Source organism: Necator americanus, chromosome III, assembly GCF_031761385.1.
Source record: "Necator americanus strain Aroian chromosome III, whole genome shotgun sequence".
NCBI classification, from domain to species: domain Eukaryota; kingdom Metazoa; phylum Nematoda; class Chromadorea; order Rhabditida; family Ancylostomatidae; genus Necator; species Necator americanus.
The window spans coordinates 22,087,421-22,103,096 of NC_087373.1; the positions used below are offsets into that span (position 1 = coordinate 22,087,421).

Sequence of the window (15,676 nt, forward strand, 5' to 3'; positions counted from 1 at the left end):
CCAACTAAAATTAAACGAAACGTGAAGAGAAGTAGACGGCTTGAGCCAATAGAGCAGGCACGTTTGAGGTGTAAAGTAGGAAGATGTAGATTCCGATAATACATTGCGGGGGAGGGCAGCAAAGATATAGGCGTTCTCCGCGAACAGTGGCCAGTGTGGCTAGTACAACCCCTGAACAAATAGTCACACAAAGTTTATACCATGATCAATGCTGGAAAATTCGATCAATGAGATCATTAGGAGATTCGGAGAGCAAGTGGTCGAAGTTTGTGCGATCATGCCAGATCTCCTCAATAAAACCAAGAATCTCATTTGCTCTGGAAAGCCATGAGAACGATATGCAGTGGATGCGAAGCCAGTGCGTGTAGATTGGAAGAAGGGGTGTCGCGAAGGAGAGGGCGGCTACCGATGAACCTGGAAACGATCTCGTTTCGTCCTTCACCATTCATGAGTTCGCTTTGAAAAGAAGCTTGACTTACCCATTTTACACAGCAGAATGCATATGGTTAAGCGAAATTCTTCCGCATTCATTTCCAAATGCCTCGGAAGAACGAACTGCGCCTGAAATCTTCGACTATTTCTTGTTTTCATCTCTTCGTTGCTACATACACAAATAGTGATATATCGCATATTAAGCTAGCTGTTTGGTGCATGTTTGGAGGTCTGCAGCAAAGAAATGAATATGTATTATAGGTGACACTTCGTATAACTGGGCCCCTCCTTGCAAATATAATAGTCTGTTCAAAGCGAAAGCACAGGATAGGAATGGCACATTTTCGTCAGCAAGCCACCCCACTAACAATGTACAGTACCAAACACGAGAAAGAAGCGACTATTGCAGCAAAAAAATAATCTTTTGCATTGGAGAGATATGTAAATTCGAAGGAATGAGCGGCAAAAATACGTTCGAGACGTAGATTCTGCAGAAACATTCGGAATTTCGAACTGAGACCTTTGCCTGTAAGATAAACTGTGAGAATACTACTCCTAAAGAGAAAAGAGATTCTTTCACTCTGATCTTTACAAGCATATCCTCCGAATGATTCTCTGTAAGAAACGTATAAAAATGCATCACAAAAATTAGTAATTAAATAAATAATATGAGATCCGAGCTAGCAAAATTAATAATTGCGTTGGGATTTGTAGATATCAATTGTTTCTTACACAACGAGGAAAAACAGATTGAGTTTAATAAATACTTTAGGAATAAAATCGCAATTTACATAATGCATCGGTATCATAACACCATCCTTGAAAAAACCTCAAAAAAATCCTAAGCAAGTAGTATGAGACAGACATTAGGCTAGAATATTCTAACTCTGCTACAAAACTGAGGAGGAATAAATGTTTTGCTACGAAAACTCATGTATGCCCGAAAAGCAGATGACATCATCATGTAATCCTCACTCAAAATTGGACCAAATGAGGAAGCCATTAATGACGGTAATCATCATTTTGGGAAGGTGAAGAAAATATGCTTCTCAGAATCGTCGTAATTGAAAAGTCATTTGACTAATTGTGCAGAATAGAGGTTGTACAGAAATATGTTAGGAATTCCTCTCTAGGAATGTGCTTAGTATGTTCGTAGAAAATATTGTGTGCTTTCTATATTAATGGATCTATCTGGTAACCGAGCTACATACAAATCAAGTTTGGCTACAAAAGAATTAAAGGGGATGAACTATCGGGCCAAGTCATAGCAGTGTTTTCTGCTCTTTTAATACCATAGTTTATTGGGATGTGTCTAAATAAGAACGATGAATAAATACAACGAAAAAGCTACACATACCAAGCATATTCCTAGAAGAAAATTCCAAATATATTTCAATGTATCTGGAATATGAATGTGAGAAATCGCCATCCATGCTTGTAACCTGTTAATTAAAACAATGTTACAACGAAGAACCCACCTGTGCTCAGAACACAAAATCTCGGAAAGATACGGTATTTCCTATATTTCAACTAAGCCCAATGAGTGATACCACTATCCTACTACTACTTCTTCTTCTTCCTAGCGTTTGTCCCGCGTTGTTGCAGGGTCCGCTTTTCTGCTTCTTGTCTTCCATTTGGTTCTATCCATTGCATCAGCCGTACACAAACGTGCATCTATCATATCCAGCTTCACACGGTCTAACCAGCGAATCTTTGACCTCCCACGCGGCCTCACTCCTGAAACGTCGAGCTTCAGAGCAGTTTTGGCAAAAGAATCTTCCTCCCGCCGCTAGACGTGACCAAACCATCTCAGTCGCGCCTCCTTCATCTTCTCAGTTATCGGGACGACGCCGAAAATGGAACCAACAGTGTCGTTGGATACTTTCTCTTTTAGCGTTACACCTATCGTCCACCTCAACATCCGCATCTCCATAGCGTGCAGCACTCTTTCCAAGGCTTTCGTCGTCGGCCAGCCCTCGCATCCGTAAAGGGCAACAGGACGCACAACCGTCCTATAGATCTTCGACTTCAGTCGAACAGGGACTTTCTTGTCGCACAGTACCCCTGTTGCCATTTTCCATTTCATCCATGCCGCATTAACACGTGCTCGAACTTCTTGATCAATGTTGCCTATGGAAGTCACTTTGGATCCAAAGTACTTGAAACAGTTCACCTTGTTTAATTCGGTGCCATCGACACGAATTGAACCATCCTCTATCCTTGGTCCGCACTCCATGTACTCAGTTTTTGATGTGTTGAGGCGCAATCCATATTGCTGCAGCTGATCCTTCCAAGACTGTACTTGTTTCTGAAGATCATCTCGAGACTCGGACGCGAGCATAACGTCGTCGGCAGAAAGTAGAGTCCACGGATGCTGCTTCTGGATTTCCTTCGTTATCGTGTCCATGTACAGTATGAACAGCAGAGGTGAGAGGGATGAACCCTGATGAACCCATACTTGTACAGGGAAGGGCCTGCTTGTTCCAGCAGCACATCGTACAACGCTGGTAGGCTTCGCATAAAGTAGCTTCCTCCACCGCACATATTCTTCTGGTACTCTATGCGACCTCATGGACATCCATAACAGCTCATGTGGGACACGGTCGAAAGCTTTCTCGAGATCGAGAAAAACAAGATGCACACTGCGGTTCTTCTCCCGATGTTTCTCCAGGAGGATTCGGACAGCATGGATAGTATCTATAGTGCAGCAATCCTTCACAAAGCCGCACTGGTTGAGTGAAACGCTAACAATTTTCCTCGGACGAGCCTCCAGGACACGCTCAAAAACCTTCATCGTATGGCACAGCAGTCGTATAGGCCTGTACGAGGTACAGTCAGCAATGTCTCCTTTCCCTTTCCAGACAGGCACGGTCACGGAAGTTTGCCAAACGTCTGGAGTCCGTCCTTCTGCAACGATTTTGTTAAATAGAGTTGCGAGCCACTCGGACCCTCGATCTCCTAGCAGATTCCAGACATCAGTAGGCATGTCATCAGGACCGGTTGCTTTGTTCGACTTCATTTTTGCGAGGGCAGCACTGACTTCGACGGCAGTAATTGGTAGAACAGGACCCTGGACGCTGGGAACAGTTGGGATGGAAGGATGACAGAACTCTTCGTTACACAAGTGATTGTAGTACTCTCGCCACCTCTCCAGGATCTGACCAGAGCTGCGCAGAACGGCTCCATCAGCTCCCTTAACGATCTTGGTGTGCTCTATATCCAACGTTGAGCGATGACGCGCTCTGACTAAACGATACACTGCCCGCTCGCCTTCTCTGGTATCAAGCATGTCGTACACAGCCTTGTAGCGGTCCAGCTTCGCCTTGGAGACTGCCTTCTTAGCCTCCCTCATCGCCGCCAGGATAAACATACCGATATTCAGGCTGACGCGTCCTCCACCAGAGCTTATACTTGGACTTCTTCTCACGAATTGCCGTCTGAACTTCCTCGTTCCAAAACCACGTAGCCTTTTGTACCTTGGGGTTACCTAGAGTCGTCTATCCCAGAGTGTTCTCCGCGGTCAAGCGTATAACGCTGGAAGTAGACGACCACATTTCCTCCACACTACGATTAGGGTGGGGAAGTGTAGATGGAGCCCCTTACGCGAAAAATACCTCCTTTCGATTCTTCAGATTCCACCATTTGATGCGCTGTATTTCAGTCCTTGGATGTCTCTTCCTTGGACGGTAGATTTTCAAGTCCGTAACGAGCAGATGGTGTTGGGCAGTGACATGGTCTGTGGGGATGACTTTTGAATCCTGCAGAAGTCGGCGATCTCGTCGGCGTAACATCCAGAAATCTATTTGTGTTTCACGACCGCCGCTGGTGTACGTCAAATGCGATTTTCTTTTCCGATACTGCGTGTTAGCAATAATCAAGTCACTTGCAACAGCATACTCCAGGATTCGCAACCCGTCGTCGTTACGAGCTCCATAGCCGTATCCACCATGACAACTCTCGAACCCGTCTTTCCGAGAACCGACATGTCCGTTGAAGTCTCCTCCGATTAGAAGTACTTCTTCGCCTTCCAGGGATCGGACGTACTGCTCCAGATCCTCCCAAAAGCTTGCCTTCTCTTCTTCACTGCAGCCCGCCTGTGGCGCATAAGCAGAGACGACTCGCAATTCCACTTCTCCTGTGTCTACTTTTGCAGCTGTCAGGCGATCCGACAGTCGATCCACTACTGTGACGCTGTTTCTAAACGACTCGTTCAATATGATACTAACGCCATTGCGATTTGATGTGTCGTGGTAGATGAGCTTGTAGCCATCGCCTAATTCCCTTGATTTGGAGCCTTTCCAGCGAGTCTCTTGTACACAACATATGTCAACACGGCGTTTTCTGAGACTATCTGCCAGTTCACAACTTCTTCCAGTAAGCGTCCCCACGTTAAGTGTTGCCAAGCGCACTGGCTGTTGCTGGCGGACTAGCTTCTTTGGCCGGCTCCGTATATCATACCTACTTCTTAGTGAAAACCACTAGTGCATCGCAAAACACTAGGGTGTCTTGAGTTCTTTTTTGATTGTGAAAAAATCACAGCTTGTCAAAGAAAAAACTTTCGTTTCCGCTTGGATCGGCAGTGTTCGAGCATTTCCTAACATTGTGCATTTTAACCAGTTAAAAAAGGGGAATACGAATCACATTTTTTTTGCTTGGGAAAAAGAACATGGTTCCAAAGTGAACTATAAATTGCTCCATGATTGGACGATGTGTATGTACCGAAAAGGTAAGAATACTTTTGCCTCTAATGAGGCTGCAAAGTGCGATGGGCCGACGCGGTCCTTTTTGCAGGAACTGAAACAAGTAACGAGAAAAATACTATAGATTTGAGTTGTCACTGATATATGCAGCTGGATGTGCTAAGTTCAACAAATACTTTCTCTACGCTCAGTCCCGCCCTAATCGAACACGCATCGCAGCCATCCAGTTGAACACATATGTGCTAACTACAAAGTCAATGACCAACTGGAATGATATTTAGGCTTCTACTTTCAGTGTTTCGTGAAATTGGTGCCCTGTTAGATGATGAAACTAACCACTATAGCTTCCCATAAGTTGCTGATGCGTACCGCTTGGTCCGTTGGTCTTTTCAACTAATTTACAACACTTTGGCATCTTATCCACATTTGAAGCTTTGTGTATTCGTTGAAAACTTGGGCTGGAAATGCTCCGCAACTTTCCTTTAACAAAAAAAAAACATCCCCGAGTGAGGAAGTTTAGAGGCAGCATACCACGAAACTGACATTGAATTGAAAATGGCGCAATGATCTCTCTAGGAAAAAATAGAGTTCAGGGTGTATATTAAGAAAGCGAGCATTTTCACGTCCAATTCCTTCTAATCGTCTTAAAAAACGGAGTGGACATCACCGCCGAGGTTCAGACGGAAAGAAAAAGACTAGAAGAAACTTTTTTTCAAACGTTTCAACATTTAAAAAAGGTTTCTACTTGAGCGTGAACTGGATTGCTTAATCTGTGAAGTCAGTTTATCTTCCTCTTCCTCCATGGCTTGGATGAAGTTTTGCTTCAGAATTGCCGAGAAAGACCCAAAAGAAAAGAACCCTCAAGGATTCTTGGTATAGGAGGCCTCTTAGGTGTCGGAAACTTAGAATGGAAACTAGTGTTCTTCCAAGGACCGGATATATAAAAGTTCTTGGCAACGTTTCAAACTTTCCGCTAAGTGGACCAGTTTCCTGTGTAAAATTAGTATTCAAGAAACAAGTAAGAACTTGTGCGGCCTAATGGAAGACGCGTTTAACTATGGTAAGGAAGCGCACTGAGGAATCAGTCACTACTGTATCTGAAGCCAAGACATCTTAGAAATGGAAGCGGCAACAGTTTGCCTGTCGTAGAGGTTACTCGAGGATGAGAGCGAGCCGATCATGTCATGGTATAGGAAACTGAATGTTGGGAACAAACACATCACTGAGGTAGGTCGTAAGCGCTCTCAAATATGTTACCTGCCGAAAGACTAGGATGAGATATGGCGCACTTGGAGACTCCGGATACGTTCGAAGAAGTTGCCGATGAGGAATGCTATTGCATCTTCACCAGGGCTAAGCTACACGACATCCAAGGATTTTGGATCTAGAGCTGTAGGATTCCGGAAGAACTAAAATTCTGATTATCGATATGCGGTACGGAAGAAGAGATTGAGGACAAAACCATCGCAAATCGCAGATTTCAACGTCGTTTATAAGATCTTATCGACAACTTTGGAGTCGCGTATACAAACCTGATTGTTACCTGCACGTAGTGGCCCTGCTTTTACTAAACACAATCAAGTACTTGAGTATGCGCCTTCGGAGTGTAAGAGCTATATAGCTTCCACTGTTACGCTGCAAAAGCTTCCCATACATTGCAGAAAGGTGCTGTCGTTCAGCACAATGCCAGAGCCCTAAGAGGTCAAATGCATCAGGGCACGAGGGAAACATGGAATCTCTGGCAACGAACATCCGTCTCGTAACATTAAACATTAACATCGCTGTCCAGACTTCTGCGATATCTGTAGGCACCTTTTGTTGCATTGCAGGAAACACGCATCAGGGCTCGCCCTATCATCAGTACAATTACACCATCTACTGCGGCGATGAAAGGAAAGTAAGAGGTTGTGCAGTAGGTGTGAGGAGTGAGAACAAAAACCTGGTGGAGGAGTTTAGATTAAAGTCGTCGAGATGCATCTACGATTGCGGGATCGAAGAGGACTTAAACTTAAGATCGTAAGTGGTCTTGCACCTACGGAAACGCTTGAGGACTACAACAAGGATGCATTTTATAATAACCCAATACGTTGATATCCAAGATACCAAGCCAGCAGCTTGAAGTTAGGGTTCCAGAAAAGAAGTGGAGGTGTTCAACCTCAACCGAAGGTTGACATGACAGGTCTAAAAGGAAGAGGAATATAGAAAGAAATTCCGCAGACGGGTTTCCATAGGTGTTGGAGTGCGAACCAAGAATAAGCTTAAAGACGCCGACCTTCTGACCAAAATGAAGAGGGTTCGCCTGCCTTCAATACTACCCACGGAGCCGCTGTCGTAGAAGCAACCGTATCCAGTAGGAGGGAACATTTCAACACCTTGCTGAACTGACAAGCGTCTTCAGTCTCTGAACTCGAGCATGTCCAGCAGCAAACGTATACGAAGGTCAGAGAGGAACCACCGACCGAGTAGGAGGAGCTCGCCTGTGTTCAAAAAATGAAGAATGGAAAATTTGGCGGAGACGATGGAAATAGCGCAGAAATGGTGGAATTCTTCCTCCTTCTGGAATATGTGAGATGACGAATATCATCCGTTCAATGTAGATACTGTATTCGGGGTGCGTGTGAAGAGGGTCCCGGCGCAATTTCGAGCTTGCCCCGGTCATGCCTGGTCAGAGCAATTAGCGATGGTGCATATCCTAAAGAGAGTCACCTTCGTTGGCACTTAAATAGCTGACTCTGCTTACCTACCGCTAATCATACGCTGCATCACCGGCCAGGATATGATTCACTATCTACTAAATTGTTTTGGAGAATTAGACAAATCCACTGCAGTTTTATGATGTGAGGTGAACTTTTAATCGTACCAGAAGCAAGAGAAATCCTCAGGTGAAATATGAGATAAGGATGTATCTAATAGCTGTATCTAATAGCTTCAAACTACGTATATAAAAATTTTCGTTAAAACGGAACATTCCAGCTTTCAAAAGTAATGGTAATGAGAGTTATCGTTATCCTGTAACCCCCAAGCTTTCTTGTAGCCTAATATATTTCCGAACAGGGGGACCTTCTGTATCTCTGACTTATTGGAACTTACAGAAAAAAGAGTTCAAATTTGATAAGATTTCTAGACTTTCTGAAGGTAATATAAGGACAAACTCACTCCTTTTCTTTATTAGAACACCATACAAGGTCCTATGTGTCACAAACGTGACCATAGATCATAAAAATGAAGAAGTAAGAAAAATATGTTTACGCTCGGTCGGTATGCTCAAACAAAGAGCATTTGAATAACAGGCAATGAATGAGAGTTGCACTCTCGCGCAGCAGGCGCATCTGGTGTGCAAAAACTATTCGAGCACAACCAGATTGGGAGAGCAACACAGCGCCGAGGGCAGACAAAGAGGTTGGACCGTATGTAAACAGTCCAACTGTTTATTGCTCAGAGCATAGTCGAGCATTCGCCTAAAGCAAATTGGGGCAAACCAAATCTCCGTTTCTCTTGCCTCCCTCCCACGTGTGCTTACATATTTTTACCTTCCTTTTTGTGATGCTTGTATTTTATGCATTTCTGTTTGTGCATTATTATATCACGTCTGTTATTTTACATTTGCCATGTAATGTGCCTTACTCTGATATTGGTGTATATTGTACGTGATAAATAAAGGTTTAATTACTCAAGTTTGAGGCTTATTCACATGGCATCTAACGAACAACTGAACCACCGCTGGCTCACTATGTACTTTTATCTAACTCAATTATTCTTTTACTTATTCTGTAATTTTGACAACTCACACCATTCTTCTTTGCATATTTCCTTATAACTGCCTATTTCTTTGCATCTCTATGGTCAGAAGAGTATCTAAGACGGTTGTCTGCGTCTTCATGAACGACTGGAGCGTAACGTCGTCAAGGTACGTTCGCGTATCCGCGGCATATCCACTGGACACGTTATGTCTCAGACGCATTCACGGAGAATCCGCCGGGACCCTTTTTACCGTTCCCCCCCGTATTCGTGGAGACACGCCGTCATAATTCCCCTCCACAAGACATTATCCGTCACGGAACAACCGGGGAATATTCTTGCTTATGTGCAATTTGCAAGGTCTTAGAGCGGATCATCCTGGATCGGATTATCAAACATCGCGAAGGAAACACCTGAGCTAGCTGGCTTTGGTTCTGATCGATCTACGACTGACCAGATGTTCATTGTTAGGAGAGTGACTGAAATGTGGCAGCGGGACTTGAAATCTATGCAGTTATTCTTCAAATTTTTCTAGACTTAGAAACCTCTTTGAAGTCTAGAGGCTTTCGACTCTTCTCAATGAGGCCGTCTTTTCAACGCGCTTCGTGCCGATGTTCGATCCAGGAAAGTTCATTCGAGGACGTGAATAGAAGAACAACTGCTGCTATTCGAACACCAACTGGATTTACTTTATCGTTCGAAGTGAAAACTGGAGTAAGACGAGGAGCCGTGGCGGGACCCTTCGCCGTTGATGACGCCGTACGAAGAGCAGCTGAGTGTCCAACATGTATTTTAACATATTTTACGTCCTTTTTTTGTATATATTTGTTGTACATGCACTGCATGCAAGCGGATGGGTTAACGACAGACACTTTATCCCTTATCCTCTGGTATATACTCTTCTGAGAATCCAAGTTTCGCAAAATTGGTTTGAAAAAAGAGTTACTGGGAAAAAACTTGAAAGAAGACCCACCTGTTTTCTGGCTTTTTCATCAGCAGTTGAGATTGCAAGTGAAAGAAAACTTGCATATTTCGCTCTGAGCAGTACTCTTCGTTCTTCATGAGTGGTGAATATAAGAAGCACTGATTGACAGACTGCTAACATTACAGCAACAAACAAATCGTCTACGGAATGTATGGCGTTCACTTCACAAATGTGATTTTCTTCCATACCTAGAAAATTGTAAACATTGCATTAACTTCCGCAAAAACATTATTGAACCCACTTTTAGGTGTGCATCGCTTCGTTTTTGTGGGCGCAGATATCACATTCCGTGGCCCTCGTTCCCTTTGAACCGCTAAGACTTTCATAAATCTAACATCTTTGAATTCAAGGGTTTGATACTTAAAGATGTCCCTACCCTTTGAGTTCATTTTGAGTCGAAAACATTTCGTTAGGCGACACGAAGGGCACCAATTCCGGCGAGCCTTGTCTATCACGCAGTCGTTGTGACCTGCTGAAATTCTAGAGGAAAATACAGCAGAGAGCTACAAAAGAAGCAAGACAACCCCTCACAAATGCATGTGTACAGAATATTTTTGCGAACACTTCGCTTGAAGAAACAACTGCAGCCGTCGCAGGTCCACTGTCCGTAATGTCGTCCGTAAGAGCGATCTCCGCACACTTGGCACGGAATCAAAGCCACTGAATTACGTCCTGAAACAGCAGCATAAAGCAGAAACAGATTTTCGGACGGAAGTCCCCGTTTTGTCTGCGTTTCCGTTCTCTGTTACAAATAAAGGAGAACTTCCCTTCGTAGCGTTTGCAGAGTGGGAGAATCTCGATGAAATCTGGGCTAGGTAGAACAATTGCACACTGAGATAAGATATCACGTATAGGGTTCGGTCTTCAAAAGATATGGATGCAACAAGAACAAATCAGATTTTACGGGAAAATCGAGCAACCAGCTATCTGTTCAATGACACGAGATATTACTAGTGATTTGGATAGTTAATTAGTTCAATATTCACTGATCTGCATGATTGCTATCAGCTTGTTGATATCCGCCACCAGAACCTTCTACTGAACATCCTTCCCTTCAACTTCTCATCAGCATTCTTCTCGGCGGTCCTTTCCGATTGGCGCCCAGTGTTCTCATGCAACACTGAATTTAGATCACGCTTTAACTCAACCACTCCATTGCAGTCATCTCATCTGCCTTGATCTATCCTTGGGATAGTGACTAGAATAGCATAATCAGGTTGCTGTCATAATGGGATGTGCAGCCGCGACTAGCTAACAAAAGCTCCTTCGTCAAACGTTTGACAGACAAGTGAAAGCATACTTTCTTCTAGAATCTTCTGGTTTGTGTAGTTCCCATGAAAATTATGGAAAGGAGGCTAGCTCCTGGGCACTTCATACCACAATTGTTCCTCTATGCTCAGAAGCAACTCGTATTGAAGGAAGAAAAGGAAGAAAGTTGCCTGCAGCCTACTAGAAAAAGGAGTGCTCATTTGCCCTGAGTACGAGAGGATGATGCATAGTTGAGTAAGGCTATTATTGAATGAAGATAATGGCTACCGAGTCTCATCACTTATAGCTTCTACTGAAACTCACTATTTATTAACGGCAGGAGGGGGCGGCGGAGGAGGAATGAATGAAAGTAAAGTTGCATAAATTTTAACGAGTTTTTATTGACCCAAACTCAAATGAGCAAAAAGGAGCTTATGTCGCCGACGTAGCACTTAGTTTTGTTTGTAGGCAGAAAACAACAGCAACACACCGTTCTTCCTTTTCCAGTATAGATGTCACACTCCTAGCAGGTTTTTTTGTGCCGTAGCTGAGTGAAGTACCTAGCAAATGGCATGAAATTCTTCCAGTTGAGAACATGCCGTTTCCTCTTGCATTACCGTAACTGCATCATTTTTTTAAGGCAGCGCATCACGGCATTGACTTGTTGTGGAGACGTGATGGAAAATAGTACGTTCGGGTGTAGATTACGAATGAGCGTGGCCCTGCCAAATCCCCCTAATCTCCCAGACAATCGGGGTGGGGAACGATGTTTGTTCCTACGTAAGCTGGAACGCGCCACCCATGTACACGCACTTCTCGAGTGAGCCGTTGAAAACCAATGCGGTCTCCTCAGCAGTCCATTCAACTAGAACCGACGAAGAGGCTACTGAAGGAAGCGGAGCGAGTACAAGGATGGCGCATTCTGATGTACTTCGTAGAAACAAACGCCGTTCCCGCACCGTTTCTAGGACGATTAGGAGAAATGGGCCAGAGCCACGCTTACATTCGTAATTTGCACCTGAGCTCTCCATTTTTGACCACGACTCCACACTGCGTCACTTTCGTCATGTGCCGACTTAAAAATGATGTACTTAGGGTAATGGAAGAGAGTGCAGCATGTATTCAGCTCCGAACTGGAAGAATTTCATGTCATTGGCTAGTTACGTCACTCAGTTACGACAGGCTAGGAGTGTGCATTCGTAAGTGTTCGTTATTGTTTATTACCACAATTTGTTGTTTTAGCATTGTTTTCGGAAGAAGGAAGAATGCCACAATGTACACGCGCCGCATCCAAGAACGAGCGATAAGAAATCAATGAGGACGCTTCAGTAGACCATTTATTATTTTGACATTGTTTTCTCGTATTTTTTTCATTTTTATCTGTGATTATTGACGTTTTTTGTTTTTCCAGTGTAGTTTTCTGAATGTTTGTTTTTGCAATTCTTTAATTTGATTTTCTTTTGTTTTGGTTTGTATTTCGTTTTGCTGCTATTTCCTTCTACCGTTGTTTTCATATTCTTTCTAGAAACTATTTCTCAGACATCAATAGCTCTGGTTTTGCCACTGCCCACTGCAATTACTATTGGACATTCTCCTGTGAGTCCGATATCATAGCGCGCAGAACACTAGAGGCATCTTATTATAGATAATCACCAAAAGTCAAAAAATGAACAGAAACGATGACTGCGTTGCAATCACAAACGAACTAGCGCCATATCAAGATCTGTCCGGGTCTTGATCTAGTCAGGTCCCCCATAAAAACCCTTGTGACTTACACTTGTGGTACGTAATGGTCCGTTGCGTTGCCTGATCCAACAGATATTGCACCAGCCGATATGTTGTCCGCTGAGTATGTCTATCGTTTGAATGATTTCTGTAGGGTGAGAAAGGTGTTTGGGAAGGTAAATCGCTTATGGCTTTGAGTTTCAGGCTCTGACGAAGGCGGTAACGTCGATACGTAAGGCGTTAATGGAGATAAATAACAAACTTTGCTACAGCTCAAGCAAATCAGTAAAGAAAGCCACGTATTCCACATGCTAAGACTCAACGACAGTCGAACATGGGCAAATGGAAGACCAGCGAAAACATAATACCCAACAAGGAAACTACGATTTAAAAAAAAAACAAAAAAAAAACAACCATTAAGGATAACGAAAAAAACAATGCTAAAAGAATAGATAACAATGATCGCACGTGTGTTCATCCTTTGCACAAGGGTGGAGCGTTTTTGTGTACCTCGTAGGGACAAACGCCGTTTTCCACGTTGTTTTCAGAACGGTTAGGGGTGTTGAGCAAGACCAGGGCTATACTTCTTAACTACACCCCGAACTCTCTATTTTCTAACAGAGGAACCAACATCGTCAGCTCTGCGACACGCTGTGTTTAAGAAGCAGACTTGTTACAGAAGTTATTTTTCGGATAGGGATTACAAGAGCTTTGCAGACTTTTCAGATGTCTTTCGTAGATAAGACAAGTATATATCGGGAATTTTGCTCACATTCAGAATCAACTAGGATGCAAAGAGAGGTAGCTTTCCTGAGAAATTTCCGAGATGTTCCAAACAGAAAGCGTGGCAAAACCAACTTTTCGATTTTACTTATAGCCAAATATGAAACGAAAAAAATGAGAAATCTACCTACCCATGCTTGACGCTCGAACTTTCCTCAACAACCTACCAATTATGATGCTGACATTATATACCCTGATATGTAACCTAAGAAGGCTCCAATTTTCCAGCAGGGGTGCGGTGATTTTCGCCTACCGATTAGAACACTGAGCAAACACGTGCAAAGGGAATATATATATATATATTTATTTATTATTTATTTATTTGCATACACGAATGGTGCACCAAAAAAGAAAAAGGGAACACATTTATCTATGTCAAAACACTCAAGGAAGAATCGACAAACTCATTGTCAGTGGGCCCTGGCGCTGTCTTTTTCGTTTCGGATACGCGTCAAACATGTCGTCCTCCTACTCCAGAAAGTGAAGAATCCTCTCACGATATCTACTCCCCCAATCCAGAACGCTTAACATCGGTCTATTTATCTACATATAGGGATTTGGACGACCAACTCAACCCAAGAAAGAGCACGTTGGGATCCAAGGCGAATCTGATGAGGGATCTTTAACAAAGAGGGTTCACCAACTTTCGTAATCCTCAAACGACTAACCACCACAATCTAGACAAGACCAAACAGCTAGAAGATACGGAAGCCAATAAGGTGAAGTTATTCAGAGGCAGCTGAGAGAGTCGGTAACATGACGGAACAAATAAAAAAAGAGGTATAATCACAAGATATTAGTATCGCTTTTTTTTTTCTTCAAACTCATCTTGAATATTCTACTGTATTCGGCTTTAAGAACATCACGAGGTAAGAGCTTCAACCATCTTGGAGTTCTGTAGAAGAAGTTATTGAACACAAACGAAAAGCTTCATTGGTGAATTTTTGCATAATGTAAGTTTAAACCACCGGTTCTTTTATCAGTAGGTCTGAAATACCAATATTTGCTGGGTGTGAGCTTGGTTTCCTTTCTGAGCCCTCGAAAACAGAAGATCAAGTCGGTTTGTATACGTCTGTTCCTCAAGCTGACCATACCTGATTTTTTGAGACGATCATTGTAGCAGGCCGCTGACATTCTTCTGAACAACATACGGGTAAAAGTGTCCTGCACCTTTTCGAGCTTTGCTATGTATTTCTTCTTTGAAGGGCTCCAAAAATGAGAGCCATATTCGAGATGAGGTAAGACGAATGATTTGTATAAACGAGTGAGAATAGTTGGATTACTGGCGTAGGCAATCCAGAATAGTTGAAAGAGGGAAGAGTATGCTTTTCGTACAATATGATCAATATTTTCCGAGGAGTTAAGATTATCATCGACAAAAATTCCTGAGTTCCTTGCAGATTTATAAGTCTTCAGGGTTACTCCGTTCATACTACACTCAGCCACATCCCCTTTACCCAAATGCATAACTAAAGACTTGTCGTAGTTAATGTGCAAATCCCATTTAAAAGCCCAGTCAGACTTCTTAGCTAGTGATGTTTGAAGTGCAGTACGTAATTGCAGTAATTCTCATCATCGTAGATGCCGTAAATCTTAATTTCGTCAGCGTATATTTGGACTCTCACAAGCGAAGGAGTTTTGAGCACATTTTGTAGGTCGATTGTGTAGATAAGATTGTGTAGAAAGAAACAAGAGAGGGGACAGGACTCCACCTTGTGGAACTGGTGCAAGGGAATTTGGCTGAGTATCTATGACCAACTTTGACGGTCATACTTCTCATGTTAGGATAAGAAATCATCCAATCTAAAATATGGCCTCGTATTCCACGGTACTGGAGTTTAGCAGTTAGTTTCGAGTGACATAGTTCATCGAAAGCTTTTGACAGGTCAACGTATACAATGTCTATCGATTTACCTTGGTTAATGTGCACTATGTCTATCGATTTACCTTGGAGACCAGTCAAAGACACTATCAATTAAAGCCCACGAATCTGAGGTGGTACAGATTTCAGGTGGAGTATTCGCATACGGTGTAGTAGATTGTGGAGAGGGGGGTGATTCCGTCC

General features: G+C 43.1%; 1 protein-coding gene across 3 annotated transcripts; it reads right to left on the minus strand.

The window, feature by feature from the left end:
- Positions 1 to 205: 205 nt before the first annotated feature.
- On the minus strand, positions 206 to 10,181 carry RB195_010468 (uncharacterized protein; the record flags this gene model as incomplete). 3 transcript variants are annotated; one of them, XM_064191492.1, is made up of 8 exons in its annotated part: positions 206 to 414; positions 480 to 561; positions 2,136 to 2,169; positions 2,238 to 3,919; positions 4,047 to 4,896; positions 7,405 to 7,508; positions 9,844 to 10,043; positions 10,097 to 10,181. In XM_064191492.1, 8 exons carry the CDS (start codon positions 10,179 to 10,181, stop codon positions 206 to 208), a joined length of 3,246 nt encoding a protein of 1,081 aa, XP_064049073.1. The 3 variants fall into 3 exon arrangements, with proteins under 3 accessions (XP_064049073.1, XP_064049074.1, XP_064049075.1); XM_064191491.1 differs by lacking the exons at positions 206 to 414; positions 480 to 561; positions 2,136 to 2,169; positions 2,238 to 3,919 and having other exon boundaries at positions 4,032 to 4,896; XM_064191490.1 differs by lacking the exons at positions 206 to 414; positions 480 to 561; positions 2,136 to 2,169; ... (2 more) ...; positions 9,844 to 10,043; positions 10,097 to 10,181 and having other exon boundaries at positions 2,222 to 3,802.
- Between the last annotated feature and the right edge of the window lie 5,495 nt (positions 10,182 to 15,676).